The sequence below is a fragment of the Gavialis gangeticus genome, unplaced genomic scaffold (assembly GCF_001723915.1).
Source record: "Gavialis gangeticus isolate Ggan-Ray unplaced genomic scaffold, GavGan_comp1, whole genome shotgun sequence".
In the NCBI taxonomy this organism is placed as follows: Eukaryota; Metazoa; Chordata; order Crocodylia; family Gavialidae; genus Gavialis; species Gavialis gangeticus.
In genome coordinates this window covers 48,984,114-49,010,373 of record NW_017729034.1, presented here as the reverse complement: position 1 = coordinate 49,010,373, position 26,260 = coordinate 48,984,114, and the positions used below count along the sequence as shown (strand labels likewise).

The window sequence follows — 26,260 nt, the reverse complement described above, 5'->3', positions numbered from 1 at the left end:
AATGAGATCATGAAGGAGAACTTCTACTCACAGCTTGACACTATCCTCTCAAATTTCCCAAGGGAAGATAAGATCATCCTTATTGGAGATTTTAGTGTCAGATTGGGAAGAGACTCAAAACTTTGGAATGGTACTATTGGAAAAGAAGGCTTTGGGAATTCAGATGCTAGCAGGGTCCTTCTCCTCCTGATGAAATGCACAACACATGGACTTGTCATCACCAATACCCTGTTCCATCAAAGGAACAAGTTCAAGATGTCCTGGAAACACCCTAGATTGAAACACTGGCATTTGATTGACTACATGATTGTTCAGGCTCGCAATCACCAGGATCATAGAATCATAGAATCAATGAGTCGGAAGGGACCTAGACAGATCTTCTAGTCTGACCCCCTGCCATGGGCAGGAAGGAGCACTGGGGGTGGGCGGGGTCATAAGACCGCAGCCAAGTGCCTATCCAGTCTCCTCTTGAAGATCTCCAGGGAAGGTGAGAGCACCACCTCTCTGGGAAGCCTATACCAGGCTCCAGCCACCCTTACAGTGAAGTAGTTCTTCCTAATATCTAACCTAAACCTGTCCTCCCTCAACTTGTGGCCATTGTTCCTGGTGACTCCAAGGGGGGCCCTGGTGAACAGACTTTCCCCGAGTCCCTGCTGGTGGCCCCTGATAAGGTTGTAGGCAGCCACAAGATCCCCCCTCAGTCTTCTCTTGCAGAGACTGAAGAGATTCAGGTCCCTCAGCCTCTTCTCATAGGGCTGGCCATGGAGGCCCTCTACCATACGAGTGGCCCTCCTCTGGACCCTCTCCAGGTTCTCCACATCCTTCTTGAAGTGCAGCGCCCAGAACTGGACACAGTACTCCAGCTGCGGCCTGACCAGCGCTGCATAGAAGGGGAGCAAGACCTCCCTGGACCTGATAGTGATGCCCCTGTTGATGCATGACAGGGTGCGGTTGGCTCTGCCTATTGCTTTGTTGCACTGGTGACTCATATTAATCCTGGAAATCAGGATGTCCTGATTTACAAGAGCCATGACTAGCACTGATGACTGTTGGACTGACCACCGCCTCATCTGTTCCTGCATGTCCATTAGGATTGCTCCTAAATGAAGAATGCAAAGGAAGCAGATCAGGCACAAGTTAAACATTGAGTACTTGAAGGACCCACTCAAGCAGAAAGAATTCCAGCAACTCCTGAATGAGACACTATTAACAGAGCACCCAGAAGGAGTCAAGGAGTACTGGAGAGGACTCAAGATAGCGGTTCTCTCATCCTGTGAAAATATCATATGATACAAGACCAGAAAACATCAAGACTGGTTTGACAAAAATGACACTGAAGTTCAAGGTCTCATCAACAGGAAATGGGAAGCTTTGTGTGCCTGGCAGAATGACATCAACTCTGCCATCAAGAAAAATTCACACCAACAATTAAAATCAGAGATGCAGAGGAGAATATGAGAACTGAAGCGTGAGTGGTGGATTCAGAAATCAAAACAAATCCAACATTTTGCTGACATCCATGACACTCATGGCTCCTTCAGTGCTACCAAAGCTGTGTATGGCCCTGGCACTCAAGGCCTTAATCCTCTAAAATCAAAGGATGGAACAACACTCCTGAAAGACAGTGAATCCATCAATGCTCGCTGAAAAGAACATTTCTAGGACCTTCTGAATTATGATTCAACTGTCAATGAAGATAAGATCAACAACTTTCTGCAAAAAGCAATTAGAGAAGACCTCAGTTTGCCACCTACCGTGGTACAGGTTGGGAGTGGAAAATGAAGAATAACAAAGCAGCTGGTGTTAATGGAATACCCACAGAGGTTTTCAAAGGAGGAGGAGAACAACTTACGTGGCAGCTTCATGTCCTCATACTTGAAATCTGGAACAAGGATAGAAATCCCAGGCAACTTAAGGGATGTCATGATTGTTACTATCTTCAGGAAGGGGGACAGAGCTGACTGCAGTAACTACCGAGGCATCTCATTGTTGGCCACTGCTGGGAAAGTCATTGCCTGTATCCTCGCTAACCACCTTCTCCCAAATGGGGAAGAAATCCTTCCAGAATCTCAAAATGGCTTCAGACCATCTTGAGGAATGGTGGACATGATCTTTACAGCATTTCAAATCTAGGAGAAGTGTCATGAGCAAAATGAACCTGTCTGTTTGGCCTTCATCAGCCTCTCTAAAGCCTTCAATTCTGTAAACCGTGATGCCCTATGGAAAAACTTGTTCAAAATTGGCTGCCCAAATAAGTTCATCAGTGTTCTGAGCCTTCTCCACAACAACAAGTCAGCCAGGGTTCTCAGTAACAGGAGTCAAACAGAGCCTTTTGGGGTGAAAACTGGAGTGAATCAAGGTTGCATCGTCGCTTCAACTTTGTTTTCCGTCTTCATCTCCACCATAATGCACCTTGTTGACAGAAAGCTCCCACCTGCAATTGAAATTGTGTATAGGATGGACTGAAGAATCTTCAACCTCAAACAGACTCGAATCCAAAATACAGACCATGACAACATCTATAATGGAGCTCCAGTATGCAGATGACAATGCTGCCTTTGCTCAATTTGAATAGGACTTCCAAACCATTTGTAATGTATTCTCGGAAGTCTACGAGAGTCTTGGCCTAACTCTAAACATCAAGAAAATGCAAGTCCTTTACCAACCTGCTTCAAATGGAGAAACAAACCCCACCTCCACTCAAATCAATGGAGAATTGCTGGAGAATGTGGATCACTTCTCTCCTGGAAGCCGTCTTTCAGCAAAGGCAGACATTGAGCCAGAAATACAACACAACTTGAAATGTGCAAGCGCAGCCTTTGGATGTCTGAGTAAGAGAGTCTTCTTAAATCATGACATCCTTGCTGAAATGAAACTCTTGGTTTATCAAGCCATTGTCATTCCAACTCTGCTGTATGGCTCAGAAACTTGGACCACATACAGAAGTGGTGCCACATACAAAGTACCACCAATGGTGCCTTCGCAAGATCCTTTGGATTAGCTGGGAGGATAGATGCACAAACATCAGCATCTTGGCCGAAGCAAATTCCAACAGCACTGAGGCCATGATCATCCAAAACTAACTTTGTTGGACAGGTCATGTTGTTTGCATGCCTGACTCCTGCCTTCCAAAGAGAATCTTTTTCTCACAGCTGAAAGAAGGTCAGCAAAGTAGCGGAAGGCAAAAAAAGCACTTCAAAGACACCCTGAAGGCAAACATTAAGAGGTGTAATATTGACATCAACACTTGGGAGACTCTTGTTTAAGACTTAGCAAAATAGAAGCAGACTTTTTGGGAAGGATGTCAACACTTTGAAACAGGTCATTAACAGGCAGAAGAGGAAAAGAGGAGTAGGCAAAAAGAACATCAGAACATCCAACGCAGCGACACAGTGCCCATCCCTCCTGGAAACATCTGTCCTCACTGCAACAAGACATGTGGATCTAGAATTGGGCTATGGAGCCACCTGTGGACTCACTATTAAGATCCTTGGAAGACTCTCACTTGTTCTCTTACTTATACCCATCATCATCAGCTGAGCTCGAGAGCACCCTAAGCAGGTCCTCTCCCCTAACTCTTCTGCCACGTCTTTAATGTTGTCAAAATCTTTAAGGAAGGGTTCAGTGGTGTAACAATGTATCCCCCTCTAGGGGTACTCACAGTCTGAATGCGGCTGAACTTGGGGCTCTGCCCCCCCTACATCCTGTCCACACGCTAACTGATGGTGGTGATGCTTTATGATCTCTTGCAGTACCTTCAGCCTTTCAGATTCACTCCGCTGCCATTACCTTATGTCCAGTCATCTGATGTGTCAGTGGGTAGCTGCCAGACTCAGTAAAGTTTACACAGTGCCCTTATGGCCACTTGTCTTGCCCTCACTCCCTGGGTGCTATGCTCAGAGCTGGTCCTGGCTAAAGGGACCCCCAGGATACTGGCCTAGTGTGCCCCTCAAAATTATAATTAAAGCAAATAAAGGAGGAAGCCTCCATTATGGAGGGACTAGCTATAAATTGCTTAGATGACCCCTTTTGACTTTTCTATTTTATATCTTTCTCCTCTTGAGTGGGTTGAGCCCTTGAGCAGGGCTGAGCCAGAATCCCCACACCAGTGTGCTGGGGCTTTCCTGCCCTTCTTCCATGGGCCCCTGCCGCTTGAATGTCCCACTGCCTCAGAATCTTGAGACACCCTCTGCCCCAGCCTCTTGCCCAGTGGCAACTGCCTGCCCCCTCTCTTCAGCATTGCTAGTGCCTTTTAAATTTTCCTTGGTGGTGCCAGTGGCTGACAGCATCATCCATGCACTGCCTAGTTTGATTGACAGTGTACTCAAAAACTGGCACAGCAGTGCCATGCATTGCCATGGTCCCAGCTCTCCCTGCCTTCCAGGTAAGTATTCCCTCTCTCCCTGGGCTTTCTGCCTGGCCCCCTCAGGGTTGGGCAAGGTTCCCAGAATTCTTGCCCATTGTGCACAGTTTCCAACGTCACAAAAACTAAACAAATAGATGAACAGGAGGGGAAAGGAATACAGCCTACATGTACAGGTTAGATTCTGACTACTCTTCACTTGAATGTGCATTTTTGAAGAAAGGTGGTAAGGAACTTCCTATGCTTTTGTGCAGCCTAAAACTGGCCAGACAGAACCATAAACCTTGTGCTCAAAGGAATTTAGAGATTGTTGCATCATTACTCCTCCTTATGGCACCAGATGCTCAGTGAGGTAATGGCTCTGGGGTGGGGAGTCAGCTGGAGAGATACTGGAAAAGCTACTCATGTATTAATTTGTACTGATAAGAAGAAAGGGATGGCCTCATAGAGGGTTTACAGATGGCACCCATAAAGAGGTGTGTAGCATTTTTTGTACTTAGGGAGCCCCAGGAGGCACACTGTAATTCTCAGAGATTTTTCTTTGCTGCTTCTCTGGCTTCAGTAGAGCTTCATAATGTGCCCAAAGGGCACAATTTAGTCCACAGTAATTGGGGATCATTTGTTTTCCTTGTTAAATGTGCTCAATTATTTCTCTTCTGTGAAAGAACCCTCCCATCCTCTTTCTTTCACTAGTTCTCACCTTCATTTTTATATCCTTATGCCATTTTCATTTTCAAGAATATACATTCCTGATTTCAATATGATACGGCCCCATGAGGTTTGTTTGCTAAATATTTTCCTGCTCGTGTTTCAGATGGAGCATCCTACAATAATAGCATAAATTGCAAGCATGCTCTGGTATTGTTTTGTCTATAGTAAAATAGGTCAACTGCAGCATATACAGGATAATGGTTTCGCTGTAGATCAAATACTATATCATTTCTTCATTGTATTTTGTCTGTCTGTCTCTCTCCCCCTTTCCTCCCTCCCATCCCTTCAACTCTATTTGTCTGTCTATACACATACATTTTTTTTTCCAGGCTAAATTCCATTGACGTGAAGTATCAGATGTGGAAATTGGGAGTTGTTTTCACTGACAATGTGAGTTACTTTCAGTATTTGTGCTATAAAGTAGCAAGCAGTCTTCTAATCATGAGGAGTTTGTAAAAAAAATAATGAGAGTTTATGACTTTTTATACTATTGGTAACCTGCAATTTACTACTCTAAGTCTAACTGCCTTATTTTAATTTTTATCTGTAAATTCTTTTAAATTACATAGAAACTATTATAGAAACTCTCTTTACTTCAATAAATTTCAATTAGTTCTTTTGGGGTCATTCTCTGGGTTGCTTTCTTGTGCCCTTCAGCTGTGCACAGAAAATTTCAACAATCAGTTTTGGGAAAACAAGAAAAGAATATATGTACTGCAGTATATTGGTGTTTATATTAACTTGAGTCATGTGTAAAATAACAATCCCATATTTGAAGCTTAGAACAATTGCAAATGAGCATAGCTGATGTAAAGCTGATTTTATTGCACATGAGCATAGATGATCGTATTTTTTATACCAATGTAACTGGAAGTAGGATTTGGCACAGGATGGAATTTATTTACTGTTCATCTGTATTTGTAAAAAAATAGCTTTTTAAATATATCTGACCTTAATGTTTCATCAAGTCATAAGCTAAGCTGGACTTTAAGGATTTGGGCCCAGTTTCATCCCTGCAAAATGGAGCCCACATCTCTTTGTGGAAAAAAATAAGGGTTGGGGTAAAGCAACGAAGAATCAGGGCAAATTTGGGGGATAAAGACAGCAGCCTGATTTGGGTATAGAAGAACCTGATGAAAAAAGCATACTCTGAGGGCAGATGATAATCCCCCAGAGTTCACAGGCTGAACGCCTGCAAGGAAAAGAAGTCTGTTGGAACATGTCTCCCCTAAGGGTCCTGAAGGATTAAACAGCCTGGTGTGTGGGAAGCCCAGGTTAAACAGATGCTGAAGGCCATTAGAAATCAAGGTCTAAAGGGGTAGAAAAGAGGGTTGGAAGGTTACTCTTCACAACTGGAAGGAGATAAGTATTATAAAAACAGCAGGTGATGGTTTGTATGTTATGAGATGGACTGTACACTAGGGCAGTTGCAGGACCTTCCCCTGGGATGAACAGGCCCTGGTACACATCCATTAACTTATATATCTCATCATTTTTCCTTACCTCTTTTATCATTATGAAGATAGATATTTCTCCCCCTACATTCTATCTGTTTCTCTTGCTTGACTCTTGAGTAAAGTTATAAGACCCTCTTTTGCCAATATAAAACACTATGATGCAACAGTTGGACTCTGGAGTTGGAACTACTTATTGATGCCATTAATGTCTATGATAGGAGCAAACAGAATAACAATAAACGCATAATACTCCTTTTATAAATAGAGTTTTAAGAAGGCAAGCTAGATTGGCATGTTATAGAACAACTAAAGGTATGTACCCTAAACTTAGATGGACCTAAGTAGGATTCGGTTAATCTAAGTGCTGAACTGTACATACATTTGGGGAGGTTAGATCAGGAAAAAAATGCCTGGCCTGATCTAACCTAGTGCACCTGAGAGGTGCACTAAGTTAGACTGGGCATGGGTTAGCCTGATTTACTGACTGTATGTACATATTTAGACCACACACTGGGGCTGTGATTTTCCTACCATCAACTCCAACTCTGACTGGCTATTTTTAGTGCCCCTGGATGGCTAACCTGCCCCACTCTCTGTGGACCTGCGAAAACACTGTGGACCTGCTACTCTGTCCCCACGAACTTTCATTCCTGGCACAGCTCCTGCCACCAGTGAACACGTGTACAAGCAGGGACCTGATCTATGATCATGCCACTTAAAATTAAGCTGTGTGATTGTAGATTGGGTCCCAGGAACATCTGCATATAGCCTAAATCAGATATGTATAGCATAAGGTTTTGTGAGCTTGGGCTCATGAAAGCGTATGCTATATATTTCTAATTTCATTTGTATGCTGCAAAACTACCATGTGTTTTGCTTGATTTCAGACTAACGTGGCTAACTACCCCTCAGTTGTTAGAAACCCAGTATGTTTTCTTTAAAAACAGAGATGCAAACGTAAGAGCTGAGAAGGAAATACTTTTCCAAACCTTTGAAAAATCTGAAAATATCAAAAAGTTCCAGTTCTGAATCACATCCAAGGGCACACAATATCAATGTTTTGTGATTTTTTTTTTTATATATATCTCACTACTCAACTGTTATATTTCAAGCCAACAATCTCAAAATGTTTTGTTTAATATTTTAGATAAGTTTGTTTAAATGTTGAAAACAAGGGTTTCAGTAGTTTAAAAACTAATTTTATATGTTTTAAATGAAAAAAAAATGAAAATGAATCTTTTCCTGTGACCCATTTAATCTTTGTTGAAACATTATTATTTCATCCATATTCTGACAAAAATGTCCTTTCACTAATGCCCAACAAGCTTTTAGCAAACATAACTGTATTACACAGCTGTAAACCCAATAGAGTGGCATTAAAATATTTTTCTTTGGCTTTGTGAGAAAACAAAGGCTGGACATAAAGACTATGGATTTCATTTCTCATTTTGATAATGTAATTCTCTTTGCTTTTTTTCCCCTAGTCTTTCCTTTATCTAGCCTGGTACATGACCATGTCAGTCCTAGGCCATTACAACAATTTTTTCTTTGCTGCTCATCTCCTTGATATTGCAATGGGATTCAAGACACTACGAACTATCCTTTCATCAGTGACCCACAATGGCAAACAGGTATCAAGTTTCATCTCTTACTTTCTTTTTTTGTTTGTTAAAGGAGTGTATAGCTTGTTTCCACCCATGCCTGAATTCAGACTGACTAGTAAAATCAGTTGTCTATGTGTGACAGTAGATATATACTCTAATTATGAAGTTAGATGTATGTCAGTAGAGGAACTGGTCTCTAGGATATGAAATAGTCGTTACCATGACTTCCTGGTCATTAATTTCAGTCTGCTGTTTCAGGCAACCATGTCAGATAATCCTGTTAATAAATTGATGAGGTTCCATCTTAAAAGTAATTAGTTTTTTACCATGTCCCCTCTCCCCTGCTCTGAATGGCAGGTTGCATCAGAACTATGCTTCCCTACTGGTAAAAAAATTGACTTCCAGTCTATTAATATTGAAGTTGTTTCAGACAGATACTGGAGAAAGACAGAAGGTAGGGCAGGGTGGCACCTTAAAGATTAACTGGTTCAGAGAGGCATGAGTTTTCATTGGCAATCACCTACTTAGATGCAACAAGTCCAAAGTATGTGGTGGGAAGGCCCAAGTACTTCTTCAGAAACATTGAAAAGAGATTAATCAGATATTTTATCTAGAGGTTTCATCTACATGTTCATTAATGCGCTTTTGGTAATGCACATTAAATTTAGTACCTCCATTGTGAGGTACTAGAAAAAGGCACATTCACCTATTTTAATGCTCATTAGTGAAAGCACACTTTTTTGTGACACTAATGCGCATTAAAATAGGCTAATGTGTATTAAAGTGCATGTGTAGATGGGTCTAGAAAAGGGATTATCAAACTGTTCTCCATGGAGCTGAGACCTGACCTAAAGTTTTTGAGAGTGAAGTAAGGTAGTTTCAAGGATGTTGAGTGGACCATGAGAAGATCTCTCTTTTTATGGAATGGCCCACAGAAAGAGAAGGTTGACTTACCTGGGAAATGGCAAGTAAAGAATAACTGCTCCTTATTGTTGCCTTAAACATTTTGGATTAGGAAGCTCTGCTTGGTGGGTAAAACTATCTTTTTGTGTGGACGATATAGAATGATCTGGAGCTTATATGTGGTAGCTTCTCTGTATTCAGGCCTGCAAAGAAATATGTGAAGAACATGTTTAGAGGGCAAAATTTAATGAGGAAATGTCCACTCCAAATCTCAAGTATTTGTCATGCAGTAGTTGCCCTTTTATGGGCCTTCATTCCATGTGCTGTAGATTTCATACAACTCTGAGCAGCTACTGTAATTTTGAGTTAAATTTGTTTAAAGCAGTTGTTAAAACAAGTATGTGAATAAATTCTCATAGCTTCTGCAGTGACTTCTGGGAGCTGAACTCTGTCTCTGACAGATGATTATACAACAGGCCACCTCGAAGCAACTCTCCAAAAGGACAAGTTGATTTACTGCAGTATTGTTACAAGGGCCTAGAGCAATTGAGAGGTTTTTTTTTAATGTAATTAATTAAATTTGGCTTACACAGCAGACTAGGAATCTCAAACAGCAATACAAATGAACCCTCTGCAGTATGTGCCATTAAAAATATAGTGTAAGCAAGAATATACCGTAGCCTCTGGTGGGGAGATAATCCATGATTTACTAGTATGTTACAGGTACCAGAGAACCCAGGTGTTATAAAAATGCTGAAGCCTTAGTGTATTAGTGCTGTATTCTAAAAAGATATAGGTTGTTCATACTGCTGCTACAATGTCACCATACAGTTACTTTTTTTTTTTAATGCATGTGATAAGTCATGCTCATAGATGTGGCATGTAAAATAGGAAATTGTATGTAAAAGACTGACACCTCTTGCTATTATTTAATAAATTTATCATCTTAGCTGTTGTGTTTTGATAGAACAGGAAGTCAGATATAAATCTGGATCAGCCGTATAACTGAAAGGAGAATTTGGTCACCCTAGATTTGTGACCACCTGTTGTCAAAATGAGTACATGTAAACTTTAACCTATATTAAAATTGGTTTTATGCTTTTTATAGTGATGCCTATAGTATAGCCTTTACTATACTACAGAGTAATAAGGTTGGAGTGGTGTTATATCAATCCTTGAACACCTAAAAGTGCTAATATTGCACAGCATCCCACGGCACCATTTAAAGGATCCTGTGACAGCCTAAGGCGTTCTGTCTTCCTGATTGAGAATTGCTTATTTAGATGCACATAGTTGAGTTGCATTCAGAATACTTGGGTTAAGTTTTAGTCTCTAGGTCACAACTCTATAAATGGGTAAATATTCTTGGCCAGATAAGTAGCTCTGGATTTAATCCCTTACAAGTAAAGAACATAACATTTGAGGGTATTATCAGTAATTAAGAACTTTGAAAGTCAGTTATGAAAGTAATGTGCTAATAGTTATTTTTCCAGATGATAGCTGTGGGCAGTTGAAACTGTTTTCAGCAAGGCTCAAGGCAATATTTTTTTAATGCTGTAGCAACTGAGAGCTGAGGGATGCCTTTTATCACCAGGGATCCTGATTTTCTCCAATCAAAAAAAAGGCCAACATTTTCCGATTAACCCTCCCCCCACACCAAAATCCACATTTTTCTATGATTAAAATGAAACACCACTAGTATATGTGTGTGTGTACATATATATAGTGGTGTTTCATTTTAATCATGGAAAATGTGGATATGAGGTGGGTTTTTAAACGGGAAAAATTTGGATTTTTTTTCTCAGAGAAAGCTAAGATCCCTGCTTATCACATAACCATCTAAGAGGTTATACTATTATGCTAAAATGAATATGTAGTTTTGCCTCAGATTCTTAAGATGTAAGTGGAATAGTGTTGCTACTAAAATGCCACAAGGCTAAGTAAAAACATTTTTTTTGACACTTTCCTGTGTAATTGCAAAGGCCTACCTAATTTTGCAAGCTAAGTCTTCATAATTGTCCTTCTGATGTGCAGTTTTAATACTTTCAAATATTAGCTCTAATTTACATAATGGTCGAGGAATACTACTTAAATATACCTATTTAGTAAATGTAAAGATTGCTTTAAAGCCTTGACTCCAGAGCAAAGTTAAGTTGCCTTCCATTTCAAATATTACATTCATGAGGTACTTTATTTTTTTAACATTTCAAACACAAAAGCAAAGATGTTGTAAACATTGAATATTTAATAACTGTGAGTGCATCTACATGTGCAATTAGTGTGATTCAATAAACTCTGGTGCAGTTTGTGGGTGGCAGAAGGGCTAGCTGGGACACAAGGGTGTTACAGTGCATAGCTAGCTGGAAGACAGCCCCTGAATTTTAGCACCCTTTTGCCCCAGCTAGCCCCTGTCATGGTCTACACATGTATAATTGCATATAAGAACTCTACCATAAACTAGTACTGTGCCCAACAGTACTATCCTATGGCAGAGTTAATTAATCCATGCCCTAATACCAGTGTATGTGTAGACTGTGACACTTTACTCCGAAGCTAATTAGTTTCCTCCACAGTAAAGCGCACATGTAGAGGCACCTAGTTGCACTAAAATGAATTGGTAAACTATCCTGAATTTTACATAGGGAATATATCTGTCTTTACTGTATGTCATATATGAATTAGCATTGTTGCTTATTTATAATATTTTCCTAGTGCCTCAATCTTAAACCATTTTAACATTAATGAGCTAATTGAAATGTTCTAACCTAGTATAGAATGCACTGACATTGTATTAAACTAAAGCATCCATTTCTTTTTTGAAATGCCAGGAGTGACGGACAATAGTGGGAGAATAAGACAATTTGGTTTTAGCGAGTAAATAGTTTATTGTTTCTCTCTCTTTATTATAACAAAAGAAATGGTACTTCTTGTTTTCACAATGTTAACATATCTGTTGTACAATTTTATCTTCTAGCTTGTCTTAACAGTGGGATTATTGGCAGTAGTAGTATACTTGTACACAGTAGTAGCATTCAATTTTTTCCGTAAATTCTACAACAAGAGTGAAGATGGAGATATGCCAGATATGAAATGTGATGATATGCTAACAGTAAGTTTCAATCTGTTTTTTCTTGTATTTCATGCTATTGTTGTTGTTATTATTTCATGCTCCTATTCACACAGTTTTATCTCAGTTTGCTTATAGCCAAAGGAATAGCTGATGACCACAAGAAGATGAGTGAAGAGTAAAGGGAAAAAGACTGTAACATAACCTTCTGGGACTTAAATTTGTTCTGCAGCTGTTAAAGAATGAGAGGGAAGAAATAGGACAATATTCTTTGCTGTGCGTTTTTTGAAGAAACAAAAATCAGAAAGCTGTTTCACTGCACAGCGCTTTCTCAAAAGTGGATATAAATGCTTCTGAATCCTAGGGGTTATCAGGTCATTAAGAGAGTTGTCTAGTTGTGGTAAAATATAGTCAAGTTTTGGAGAGGAGCAGGGAGAAGATCAAAGGAATGAGCAAGAAGCTGAAAATGAGCAGGCGAACATCTCCAGCTCATCTCCAGGGGCTGGTCTCCAGCCTCCTGCTCATTCTCTTGCTCATCCCCAGCCCCCTGATCATTCTCCTGCTCCATCTCTAGCCCTCCCAAGGTTGGAGATGAGCAAGAGAATGAGCAAGAGGCTGGAGATTATTCAGGATTTCCCCTCGTTGACTCCAGCCTCCTGATTTGCTCCCCCACTCAGCTCCTGCCCCCTCATCACTTCCCCACCCAGTTCCAGCCTCCCACACCACCAGTAGCTTACCAGCAGCAGCAGCAGTGCTCAGGGCCTCATGGCACAGCCCTGCCACATGGTGTGGAGCAGCAAGGCTTGGCCCTGGCCACTTAGCACCCACACTGCAGCTGCTGCATCGACTGGGTGCAGCCCAGCATGTCAGGGCACTGTGCACTGTCTGGCAGCTTGTGGGTGCTGCAGCTGCCACCCAGGGCTCAGCACTGCTCAGTTTGAGTGGCCTGGAGCTGCAAGAAAGCGCACAGTGCCCTGCTGAGCTGGGCAGCACCTACGCAATGCAGCAGCACAAGTGCCAGGTGGCTGGAGCTGAGCCCTGCTGCCCACCTGCCCAGTGGGGCTGTGCCATGAGGCTCTGAGTGGCCCTGACTGCTGCTTCTATTGCCAGTGAGTGCAGGGTGCTGGGGCTGGAGCTAGGGCTGAGCCTGGGTGGGAGAGTGAGTGGGGGGAACAAATGGAGGTAGAGGGAATGAACTGGGAGTTGGGGGAATGAATGGGGAGCAGAGAGAACAAACGGGGTGGGGGGAACCAATGGGGAGTTGGGGGAATGAATGGGTTCTGGGGCTTGGTGGCCCCCCCCATGGTCCCCTCCTCCCCTTTTCCAGCCCCACAAACCTCCTACTTACCTGCCACAAAGCTGGGTTCAGGTTCCTGCAGCCTGCACTGCTGCTTGCTCTGCGTGCTTCAGCACAGGGCCAAGGGCCACCCATAGAGATGCTCTGGCTAGCTACCAGAGCATCTCTGTGGAGGACCAAGCCTCTGGTTGCCCCAGGGCATGGTCCAGGACTGTGCCTTGCCCCACTTTTTTCCCCCAGGGTATTTTTTGACCCCTAGATATCTAGGTATCTAATTTTGCCCCTGTACTGTAAATTTGCAGCATGGGGAACATTTTTTTGTTCCTGCATGTGCCTCTTGCAGCATCTCAAAAGGGTTTGAGATGCTGCAAGAGGCATGTGCACATGTCTAGACGCATCCAGGGGGTCTTTCTCAGCAGTTGTTCCCTAGCTCTGGAACTTGGTCGCTCTTGAGGCCCAATAGTGCCCAAGTGCTATAAGACCTTCCTATTTGGACAGCAAACAAAGTAGGCTGAGATATTGCTTAGTGCGTGTCTACATTATAGTGATTTCCTAGTTCCTGTTTTTACGTTGCTTTGTTCTCTTCTCACTCTTCTTTTTTCTAAGTTCTGTTCTCTTACTGCAAGCTGCTCTAAACCTTTGTTGGGAAGGATGGCATACACAGTGGATAAAAAATAAATTAAAAAACAAAGAGCATTAGCATAAATCCAGAGTAGTTTTACTCCATAAAGTTATTACTGGTTTGTAAGTGCACAAGATCAGCCCACAATAGTTGTTAGTCTGCACCTTAAAATCTTTCTGATTTTAACTAAGTATTCTTCCTACCCATTAGGAGGTAAAAGAGCTCTTTGCTTTGTTTTTATGCATTTATAATTTTGTCAGGAGAAAATATCTAGTTGCAGCTGTAATCACTGTAACTGATAGTACAATATCTTTGTAGCACTTCTGAATATTGACTTCTGCTACACATAACAAATGTTGCTTTGAGTTCACAATAGATTTCAGGACGGAACTAAAGAAACACTAAACTAAGCTAGGACTTAGGGATGGCAGAGATGGGATGGGATAGGGTGAGAGGCATACAAGGAGAAAAATCAGCAAAAGGACACTCATTATATCAAAAGAATAGACTAGTAATAGGACTGATTATTAGTGGGCCAAGCCTGCATGGTCAGATGGGTCTGCAAGGAGGAGTAAGATTCACCAAGGTCCTGAATGATCTTACCAGAAGTTGGGCATAAATATGTAGCAGTAATTAAGTCATTCAAATGGGTGGAAAATGTGGGGAATGGCTAGAACCCAGGCTCCCAATGTATGGATCAGTGCAGCTAAGGAGCCTCTAAGATGGGATAGGAACCTTCAACTGGTAAGTGCCAGGTGAGCAATTGGGGAGCATAGAAGGGAATGTATCTTTGCGAGTCATAATTTACTAAATTACTCTTGATATAGCACATCTGTGCACCACCTTTCACAAAGGTCCAGTTGCCAGACCACAATTAAGCCCTTTTTATTTCCATGTTTGTGAAAGTTGCAAGTGGGAAAGAGATATAAAACTAGTTACAAAAGAAGCCCATGGGGGGACATTTCCACAGATGCCACATTCCCAAAACATGGTTTGGAAACCAATTGAGTTCACATTGAGAAAGGGCTTTGTTGTTGCCATAATGTGAGAAAAGTGGGACCAAGCTACGAATGTGATTTCAGACTAGGAAAGCCCCAAATTCAGTGTTCTGGTTATATGGCAAGTTCTGCCACCCCACATTATGCAAAGTGCCTTCTGTTTTTATTGTTAATTTGGATAATTGAACCAAATTGATTTTTAAAAAAATTACTGTGTTGAGTGTTATATTTCCAATTATGTGCAATGTTGACACAACTTGAATTGATCATAGTACAAGAAAAAAAAAGTTTTAATCCCAGTCACAGAATTGATTATTTGAAAAAAGTATGAATCAATTATTAATTTTCAAAAGAGACAAATGACAGGGGAAGAAAAGCTGCTAAACACTATAATGCATGTATGATTTCCCTCCTTGGGAGAAGATAAGTGAGAAAATGCACTGCATGTGACAGATGTTAATGGCATCACTTAATGCAGTACTGGAAGTTGCCCAGATAGTAAGATGATTAGGGTCATAAATTAATTTCCCACTCCTTTCCCTGCACTTTATACTTTTAGGAAGAGTCATCTAACAGAGAACTTTTGTGAATTCTTTTGGTGCATTTGCAAAGTTCTGGGGCTTGAGCAGGGGTGAAAAAAAAATCAGAAGCACTTTGTCTGAGTTGCAGCTTCTCCACTGGGCCAGAGGCTGTAACCTGTACTTACGTTGAATCCTCACTGGACGTATCTACACAAAACAGTGAAGTGTGACAGCCCTGATGAGCTCCCAGCTGCATGAGAAAGCCCCACTGGGCATCCTGATATGCACAGGGCCAGGAGATGGCTGCTGCTGCAGCAGGCAGAGCTCTCTTGGCCCCATGCACATTGGGGCTAGCTTCCATGCTCCCTGCCAGCCTCTGGCTAGCTCCCCCTGGCTGCTGCAGGGGGCCCCCAGGGAAGGCTTACTGCACAGTAAGCCTTTACAATTTTAATAGCATGTGTAGATGTGCCCACTGTGCATGCAGTTGGCCTCTTAAAAATGCAACGGCTCCAGAAGGCAGTACTTAATAGGAGGTAAGGGTCACTGAAACAGGTTGGAAATCCCTCTTCTGTCTCGTTTAGGTATAATAATTGTTTTCTCTCCCTGCCCGTGTGAATTTGGGTTAGTATAGTGTACAGTTTCAAATGCTATTTTTTCCTCCTCTTCCAATTGATTTTTTTCTCAAGAGTCCTGGTACTAAGAATAGTAATAAATGAGTGCTTTATAAAATGAGTGCTTTATGTCCTGATTTACTTTTTCAAGGTAAAGGATTTCAGAGCTCTCATTGTAGAAGCATTCAGTTAATTCACTTAAAATATGATTCTACTCTAAAAATGATTTTTTAGAAACAACATCTGAGGCTCCATATTTATTTCATATCACTGGTTTGATATCTTTTTTTTACTGTTTACAAATAAAATGCTATTTCTCTCCCCTTAAAATAGAGGTTGGGCTTTGAAAGCTAGTCTTTTCTTTTGCCAGTCATCAGTTGAAATAAAGATTTGTGGGGCCATGTAATGTCCTCAGTTTCTATCTGCACACACCTACAACAAGTCTTTCAGACAGTAGCTGACAAAGACATTATTTGGCCTCAAGAATCATCATTACTTGAGAAAGGGAAAGAGCCCAGCCTAATCCAGAGATAAAAAGTGAGTTTGAAAGGCTGGGAGTCATAACGAAATCTTTTACCTATTAAATTGAGCAAATGTTGTACAAAACCAATGTAACATGATAAATAGCGAGCACCATATTACCATTATTAAACACTTTTCAGAATCTTAATGTATTGTAATTTTTCACTGAGCCTTTAATGACAACATATTCTTCTAACAGAATCCCTGTGGTATTTTTATTTTCCTTTGATCCCCTAAACGTGATGAAAGAAGAAATAAAAAAACCCCTTGATTTAAAAGGCAGCAGATTATAGCAGTAGCCACTACCCTGTATGAGAGCTTATTTTTCAGACAACTTTGTAAATATTATCACCCATTTGATATCTGTACCGGGCAGGGGGAAACATCCTAGGGTTGCCGTGCTCTCCCCTAGCGCCCCCTACTGTGCCAAGTTTGGGTTAAAGTACCCTTGTTCTTGCCTGCCACGTCTTGATATTGTAAAAATTCAGGGGAGATTGCCTCTCGTCCTCCTGGTCATGGTTTCTGCTACCCCGAGCCTTGTTTATATAATGGGGGTCCGAGCACCCAGCCTTATGGGTTATGCATGGCTCCAACCACCCCTGTACCACGCCCCAAGCCTCGCAGCTCTCCTGGATGTTGTTTGGTCTTAGCCACAGCCCTCATCACTCTCAGTGCCCTCCGGCGCTCGGCCTCTCCACGGCCCTTGTCACTCTCGGCGCCCCCTTGCTCTGGGGCTTCTCGCTGCCCACGCTCAGGGCTTCCCGCTGCCCACGCTAGGGCTCCCACACTATCGTGGTTCCCCTGTGAGGTCGCCTCCGTCCCCTTATAGCCTCACCCGGTCCTCCGGTTAAACAGTAAACAGAACACAAGCCCCTTGGCTATAACATAACTCTAAGCCATCAGGCTTGCACCTTCCTCTCGCCACATCAGAGTTGTTCCATCCGTCCCCAATCTCAGGCTGTACCTGCAGTTTAGCCTCTACTCATTATTCACTCCAGCAGAGTTCCTTCCCCCTGGGCTGCCAGCAGGGAACTGCCTGCCTGACCTCAGCCTGGGAGTTATATAAGAGCCAGGCCTTGCCCCTTCCAGTCAGCTGACTTCCCCTGGTTACCCTGGCAACCAGCAGCTGGGCTTCCTACTTATTGATTCACCAGTAGCAGGCACTTCAGTGCCCTGCTACAATATCGGTAAATATAATACCACCACTTTAATTGGGAGACAGGCTACTGCTTATCAAAAATGGAGATAATATGAATGCAAAGCCTGACTCAGTATTGGGTAGTTCCCACATTCTCACCCCATGCTTAATGCACCAGACCCAACTATACAAAATCTAAGAACATAAATTTTCCAAAATGTCTAAGCTTTTTACCATTATTTTATTCTAAAAAATAGAAGTACTATATCAGGGATATAGCGGTAGAGTGGTTAAGGTATCTTGCTACAGAATCCAGGAATATGAATTCATGCCTTGCTCCAAATTTATACTTAACACCAGTCTCAGTTGACCTATCTGTAAAATTGATGGGTTATCCTTTGGGGTGGCTCTAGGTGGCTAGAAGTGATACTAGCCCCATTGCTTCTTTGTGTGCTCTTGCCTGTAGAAACAACTGCAAAACCATATCTGTTTAGATAAAACTGAGGATATTGTATGACTTTGAGAAATGTATGTTTTAACCATGCTGCCCCAGCATGCCATTTGACTCGCAGCAAATGGATGTTTGATCTTTCCTTAAAACAGGAAATGTTGCCATTCTAATCTTTAGCAACTCCCACTGTAGTATATGCAAACATAGAAAGGAAAAAAGAGTTGGCATACTTAAGTAGATAGGATACTAGACTGTTAGGAACCTGTTTTTTATTTCCAGTTCTGCCAGTAACTTGTTTTCTGACTTTGGTTAGTTTTATTTCATTCCCCAAATACCTTTATTCTCCTCCTCTAAATAAATACAAGAATGAGATTTCCTTTTTTTATTCTTGTTTATTTGGACCAAAAGGTTTTCAATATATAGACAGTCTCTGTGGGTAAGTACAGAGGTTCAAAAACCCAAGACAAAATCAATTCTATCTTTGCAGTTTTTTTCTAAGGTACTTAGATTGAAGCAGTAACAAACTGAACTGATGTTCAGTGTTTGGGTGGCCAAAACAGGCAGAAGTCTTCACTGGCCCAGGCCAGAAGTCTGGGGGTGTTCACATGTATCACCTCTTATGGCAAGGCTGCCTGAGGCTGCTGAACCAGCAGCCTGAGGCCTGATTGGCAGCTGGAGTCTGTTGTGGGGAGGAAGCACCCAATGGGGAGATTCCCAGCTGGGCTGGGCTCATCCCAGCCTGCCCCTTCCCCAGCCATTGCCCTACAAGGGGAAAGGTCCAAGGGAGGAATACACTTACCTCTTGTCCACACTGACCCCCTCAGCTGGGGTCTGCTCTGCATGGAGGAAAAGTACCCATGGGGGGGGTTTTACCCCTCCCCACACCACAGCTCAAGCTGTTCTGGGATCACTCCAGCCCTGCCACTTCTCTAGCCCTCTGCCTCCAAGAGGAGTGGGGGGAAGAGGGTGGGAACCACCCCTCCCCCCCAGCAAGTGCCAGATGGGATCAGGGAGGGGTTTGGTCCTCCTCCCTAGGAGGCGGAGGCTAAGGAGAGAGTAGAGTTGAGGCAATCCCTGCCAGGCTCACTGGGCTGTAAGGGGTGGGGGGGAAGAGTAAAAAGCCCCCACCATCAGGGCTTTTCAGCCCTCTGCTGTATAGCCTGGTGCTAGTGGGGTCTGTGGATTCATTTTCATGCTGTGCCCCTCTGTCCCACTGGGCTGACAGACCCAGGCAGGAATCAGGCTAGGGAGCTGAAGCTTTAGCGCCCCAGCTCTGTGATAGCTGGGGGTTGGCCCAGCCTTGGTCTGCTGGTGCAGACATCACAGCCCAAGGCTGCAAAACACCCTGCAATGCTGGGGAACTGTGAGTTACTTGAATCGGGAAGGGATCTGGGACAGAAGTTCCATAAACTGGTTTAACCTAAATCAATTGAGTCTAATACTACATCCAACCAGGTTTATCTCAAACCAGTTTCGATCATTTTGGAAGTTGGTTATGTGCACTGAACTTCTGTTGTGTTACAGGTTTAAACTAGTTTCCAATCACTTAAATGAGTTTATATGTAACTTCTGTCCCTAACCTGTGTGTTTATCAGTGTCTAACAATCTGGAACCTGAATCAAAGTTGTGGCTCTTAGATGCTCTACAAATAAAATAATCAGTAGGAGAAATCTTGAAAAGCATTTTCTTTAATACAATTAACTCTTACTTCATGTTTTCTAGTGCTACATGTTTCACATGTATGTTGGAGTGCGTGCAGGTGGAGGAATTGGTGATGAAATTGAGGATCCAGCAGGAGATGAATATGAAATCTATCGGATCATCTTTGACATCACTTTCTTCTTCTTTGTAATTGTCATCTTGCTAGCCATCATACAAGGTATATATTTGTAGCCCATGATTAGACTTACAGTATATTTGAAACTACTAGAATCTTAATGCCACAGTCATTACTCTACGTATCTGATACAGATGGGAGCTAAAAAGTCAAAATGTCACCAAAAAAAAAAAAAAGAATCCTTAAGTGTTTGTTGCAAAACTCCACATCAGTGAAAGAATAAGGTCAGAGGAGAGAGAGATGATATCCAGATAAACTGATTGATAGGGCATATTTAAGTCCATTGGCACTTAAGTGCTTTAAGTTTTGCATATTTTGCGAAAAGCAGTAGTGGCTTCTTCTTTCTGACTTTTCTGTTCACGTGACAAGGCTAGAGATGTAAGGTGTGTATGAATATGTCCCTTTCTTGGATCTGTATTAAGAGTGAGATGTAAAAATGATCCAGCAGTGAAAAAGCCAAGTAATTCCACTGAATTATCCCTGGTGGAGCTTGGTTTGTCATCCAATTTAGCCATTATCATTTCTGGATCCATTCTAGGAGGCCTACTTCTAAGGTATTAAGATACCAGGGTGATGGTACAGGACAACCTTCACACAGTAGAAGAAAGAAGAAGTGGTGATGTACCTGCAGTCCTTTTCTTTGCCTCTTGAATTATCAAAAAAAGGATTTGACTCATAGGATGAGTCCCCACGTGCAGGGGTGTGTGGTTGCTGTGGCAAAAATAGCACAGGCACAAATCTGAGCTGCTGCTTTTTGCTGCTGCACATGCCCCTGCAAGTCAGGTTGGTGCAGGGCAAATGTCCCAGGTAGGATAGGGGAGGCTGGGGCCATCATCTGTGGATGCCTTACCTGGGGTCTTGGAGGCTTCCTGGGGCATCAGTAGCAGCAATCTATCTACTTGGAGCGTGTTCAACAGCTAGAGTGTGGCTTTGGCCAGCCATGCTTCAGTTCTGGTGGCACATGTGCCATGCTGCTTTTTTTTAACAGCAGGTTTTTTTTGACACTGGGATTTCCTGGTGGGAGTGCTTGCACCAACACTTTCAAGGTCCCAGTGGTGGGTGACCTGTGGCAGTGGACTTTTTCACATTTCTGCTTTCCCTTCTCTCCTAAATATGATTTGAATAAACTCCAATAGCTTGCAGTTGACCCAAGTCTGCAGTGTGCTTGCCCGATTTGGGTAGGGGAATGCTGAGACCCATGCTTTTGATTCCCAGATGCTTGGGGGGCATGATGAGGGGCTGCAGTTGAGCTGAGAGGGAGCACAAAAATGGATGTTATAAAGATAGCTTCTGTTGAACAGGCAATGTAAGGGAATTCATGGATTAAAAGTGCCAACAAAAGGGGAATAAATGCAGGGGTAAGGGGAGGGGGGGGGGACAGTAACATTATGGCTATGTACCAAAGTGGCCAGTTGCAGCAGCATGTTTGTGGGGGAGGAAGAGTAATGCAGCGTAGGATGCCTGGAGGACCAACTGGGTCTATGTCTGAGAACACTTGAGGCATTTTTACACATGCAAGCGGCGCAGCACTGGCCGCTTCAAAAAGTGCCCGGTGCTGTAATGCTTGCAATTGTATAAGCAGCAAAATGTGTGTCAGCACAAAGAAATTGGCAGTGGTGTGCTTTTGAACTAAAACATCGTGGAGGTGCTTTAGTTCAAATGTGCTGTTTTCTTTATGCTGTTTCTTCATGCTGACACACATTTCACTGCTTATACAACTACAAGCGGTGCAGTGCAGTGCGTGTCAGCTCCTGTGTGGAGCAGACTTGATTAATCAAGTCTGCTCTGAAGTGGAGGGTCACTGGTGTGTCCAAGAACTAAAAGAACTAAAATCCATGCATCATACACAACACTGAACTGGTTCAAAACAGTACTTGATTTTCCAGGTACACTTTTGAATCATTTCAGTCAGATTTAAACCAGTTTAGCAGGCCTGTATGTCCATCTTCTTCTGATTTAAACTAAATTTAGACCATTATAAGTGCTATGTGTGTCCATGCCATAATGTTCACCATTGCCTCTCTTGTAAAGGCTAACCTAAATCAAAAAAGAGAAGATACATATGATTCATTTGGAATCCTTGAATATTAATCTAAGGATATGCCAAAGTAGGTGGATTTTAGGATAGAGGTGTTGCTGTTAAGGCTGATAGTAATATAGTACCCAGTATCACATTGTCTGCTTACTAACTGAGCTGTCAAATTGACTACTTAATGCCTGTAGAATAACAAGGTATGGATGAGAGCTACCTTGCTGAGATTGAAGCTTTAACTCTGTGCTCTATCATCTGCACTGTCTGGCTGTTGATTTCTAAATTAATTTTAAAATGTTTAGCTGAAATCCCTTTGTATGACATTGGAGGTAGTTGAAAGGCCTTTATTCTAAAAATCAGGTACAATATGCATCTTGCCTGTGTTAAAGCAGTGCAGCTCTTCAACTCCAGCAGAATTAGTGCTGACTTAAGAGTCCAACATTTAATTTTGTAATCTTAGTCTCTGACCTTAGTGCAGCTTTTATTTCCTCTTCTTTTTCCTGTCTCTGTGTGAAAAAAAAAAAAGTCGCCCATGATTTCCATGGAGTGCTGTTAATGACACTCCATTATTAAATGACACACATGGGGATAACAACATGCACATAGCCCATAGTTGTTTCTATAGCATTCATACAATAAATCTGCAAACACTGCAAATATATACTAGTATAATGCTTAGTATTAATAGCCCCATTGCTGCATAAATGTTGGCCTACTTTAGCCTGCCATACAATAGTCAAAGCTAATCCTCTTATACCTAAAACAGGAAATCACTTGTCCAAGAACCTGCTGAAAATACATTGTACAAAATCAAAGATTGTTGTCAGCTAGGTTTCAAGTGCTCACTTTGTCTCTTCTAATCAGTTAAATGCATTTATGTACTAGCTCTGCATGGAACTCAGTTGATTTTATATTGTCAGAAATCTGCCTCAATTTTTAGGGTTTCCTCACAGTTCTACCCATGAATGCTAAGTCTCATTTTTATTCAAACACCAGGTTTAATAATTGATGCTTTTGGGGAGTTGAGAGACCAACAAGAGCAAGTTAAAGAAGACATGGAGGTAAGAAGTTATAACCTCCTTGTTGCTGAGCTGTAAGGCACTTACAGAAAAGTACTAGCTACGTGAAAGTATTATCAAAATGTGAACTATGCAGGGAATAATAGTTTTTAAGCTGACAGGAGAGGATGCGATTTGCAGTACTATAAAAGGTGTATTGTTGTGCAGAGCAGTGAGCAAAATTCTGCTCTCATTTGTAACTCATGAAACCACACAAATAGAACTAAGAGTTTGATCCACTGCAATGGGCTTTCATTTTATTTTTGACTGATTGATTTTTTTTTTTTTAAACCTTAGGTGTATATTTTTTTGTAGAACCTAGGTGAAAGTACGCTGTACCTTGAGGTTTTCTCTTTTCTTATTTAAATGTGACTGTCAGAATTCTGGAAGGTATCAAGTACCTGCTGTGTTGTGTAATCTCAACTGAGAGCATATTCAATTTCAGCTGGGTAAACTTAACTACCGTTGAGGTACAGATTGTTATGGACTATATTGACCCCTACATTCAGAGCACAGGAAGGAAAAATTGCTTTTCAGCTTTGATTAATTCATGCCATTCTTTCTCCTGATGTGTTCTCATTCACTTATTGGTGCCAAAGATTTTTTAACAAACAGCTCAAAGTGATTGTGACAGCAATTAAATATCCATTCAAAGTATTTGGCTGTGTTTTCTGGTCTCAGTCCTTAAAGGAAAAGCTTTTTGTTCTACATGCTGTATTGGAATCTCCAAGTAATTTACTGCATGCTTCCTGGATTTTCTCAAAGAAGCTACATGAGTATTTTCTATTATATTTTTTTAGACCAAATGCTTTATTTGTGGGATAGGAAATGACTACTTTGATACAGTGCCGCATGGCTTTGAAACACACACGCTACAGGAGCACAACTTGGCCAACTATCTGTAAGTACAATAATCACTAATTCTTTTGTAACTCATGACCTCCATCATCCCCCACAATTAATGTGCCAGGTCAATAATACAAGGGAGGAACAGCAATTAAGCAAAGGCTTGCAATTTGGCATTTGATCACGATTGTGTCAAGGTTGTACTCTATTCCCAGGAAAATGTAACTAAATCTTACCAGGCTCCATGGCTTTGAAAAATTTCAGTTCATACATGAACATCAGAGACTTGTTAGAGTTTGGTAGCTAAATTTTCAAAGTTCTATATGCACTGAACATAATTCAGGCCAGAGTAGCAGGGTATGAGTATGACTTTCCGTGCAATTGCAACTTTTAGCTGTTTTTTGACCGTGGTGTTGAATATAGGACCTGAAAGCAAGAAGATTATCTGTTTTATAAACTATTTATATTTACTATGGAGTAAATTTACATTATTTCATAGCAAAAGTGGAATGAATATATAACTCAGTCTACATGGCTATAGGGATGTGGAAGTAGACTAGGACTTTTGAGCAAGAGCACCCCTAAGACAAGGAACTGAGAGGTAGAAAGAATGGAACTAGGAGCCTGGATGGGAGGAGAGGGGGTTGTCTGAGTAAGGAAATAGGGGTGAGATGGAGTCAAGATGAAGTCCAGAATAAGGAGCTAGGGAGGAAAGAGACACGCTAAAATGGATAAGGACATTAAGGGTCATTTTTTGGATGAAGAGGGGCAGACAGGTCAACAACACTTGACCACATTGATCTCTAGAGTCAGGGAAGGAGCCCAGTTTCTGAATCCAAGATCTTCAAGTGTCCTTATTTCACTGCCAGCAGCAAAAATCTCTGAAATCCTCTGGTAAAGTGTCTGTCCTCTCTAGTGTTGGTCCACACAGGGAATGAGCACCTACTGCTACTCTCAGTTACTCTGCTAAGTCAAATGGCTGGGGTTGTGCCATTGCTTTAAAGTTTCCAACCCTGCTTATGACTTACGTAGCTGCCAATATAGTTCCAAGTGACGGAATTTCAGCTGTTTCTGTTTTGTTTTTAAAAAGTCTTGGAAATTATACACCGTGTCCGCCACGCCCCTAACCATTTTCCTTGCCCTTTACTGGACTGTCTTTGATTTGTCTTTGCTATTATATCTTTATCATTAGTATTGCCTGTTTTCCTAGACAAGGTCAAAGAAAATATCCACTACCCTTAACATTTTTAGTAATGCCTTTACTCATGGAAGAAGTCCTAATGACTCTTTGCCAATCCTAGTGTCTACAGTTAGACCCAATTTACTTGTCTGAGGCAAGAAAATGTTTGTAGCTATAATACTTCTGCCAAGGGCATTGGGAAAGCATTTCAGCTGCAAGATGGATTTATGAAACCATAATGAGCTTCTTATAGTGTTTCAGTCAGTTTATCTAGAGACTCTGTTTAGTTTTTGTGTCTATATAAATATTGTATATGAAACATTGTTTTACATGTATTAGCAGAATTTTTATTACCCTATGAAATGTAATGGTAAACATCCATCTGTCTGTCCATGTTGCCTTTATATTCCCACATGCTTTGCTTCTGACAAGCTTTTCTTTGTTTTGTAGGTTTTTTCTGATGTATCTCATTAACAAAGATGAAACAGAGCACACGGGACAGGTAAGTAAGCACTGTAAACCTGGTTCTGATCAGTATCTTACCTTGCAGTCTTAAAGCTGGCTCCACAAAAATGTCTATAGATAAAACTACAAGTAACTATATATTAGGCCTGTGCAAAGCAGCTAGTATTCACTTAGGATTCGGATTTGGCTGATTCGAGGGAGAGTGATTCGATTTGGTGATTTGAATCACTGTCCTGATTCGATTCAGTCGAATCACCCAGGCCCACCCCCCACCCGCTCTCCCAGCCTAGCAATGGCTGCCCCACCCACCCCAGCTCCCAGCTCTTTGGGGAAAAAAGCTCCAACTCACTGGATCCTGCCGGGTGCAGGGGTGATCCCCATTGCCCCCCACTGCACCATGCTGCATGAGCCCCTAACCCCCCACCACTGTCCCAGCCCCCCCAATGGCTGCTCCTCCCACCACAGCTCTAGCCCTTTAATAATAATAAAAAAAAAGAGAAAAACCATGCACTCACTCTTCCTGCCAGCGGGGGGCAATCCCTGCTGCCCCCCACTGCCCCACACCATGTTGGGGGCC

General features: G+C 41.9%; 1 protein-coding gene across 1 annotated transcript in view; it reads left to right on the top strand.

Annotated features, from left to right (window-relative positions):
- Nucleotides 1-26,260, top strand: part of RYR2 (ryanodine receptor 2) — a 784,157-nt gene that overhangs the window by 750,310 nt on the left and 7,587 nt on the right. Inside the window, exons 99-105 of the mRNA XM_019526720.1 lie at nucleotides 5,404-5,464; nucleotides 8,016-8,162; nucleotides 12,013-12,147; nucleotides 19,988-20,144; nucleotides 23,131-23,195; nucleotides 23,993-24,093; nucleotides 25,669-25,720. Of these exons, the coding sequence (XP_019382265.1) occupies nucleotides 5,404-5,464; nucleotides 8,016-8,162; nucleotides 12,013-12,147; nucleotides 19,988-20,144; nucleotides 23,131-23,195; nucleotides 23,993-24,093; nucleotides 25,669-25,720 (718 nt within the window). The remainder of the gene's footprint in view (nucleotides 1-5,403; nucleotides 5,465-8,015; nucleotides 8,163-12,012; nucleotides 12,148-19,987; nucleotides 20,145-23,130; nucleotides 23,196-23,992; nucleotides 24,094-25,668; nucleotides 25,721-26,260) is intronic.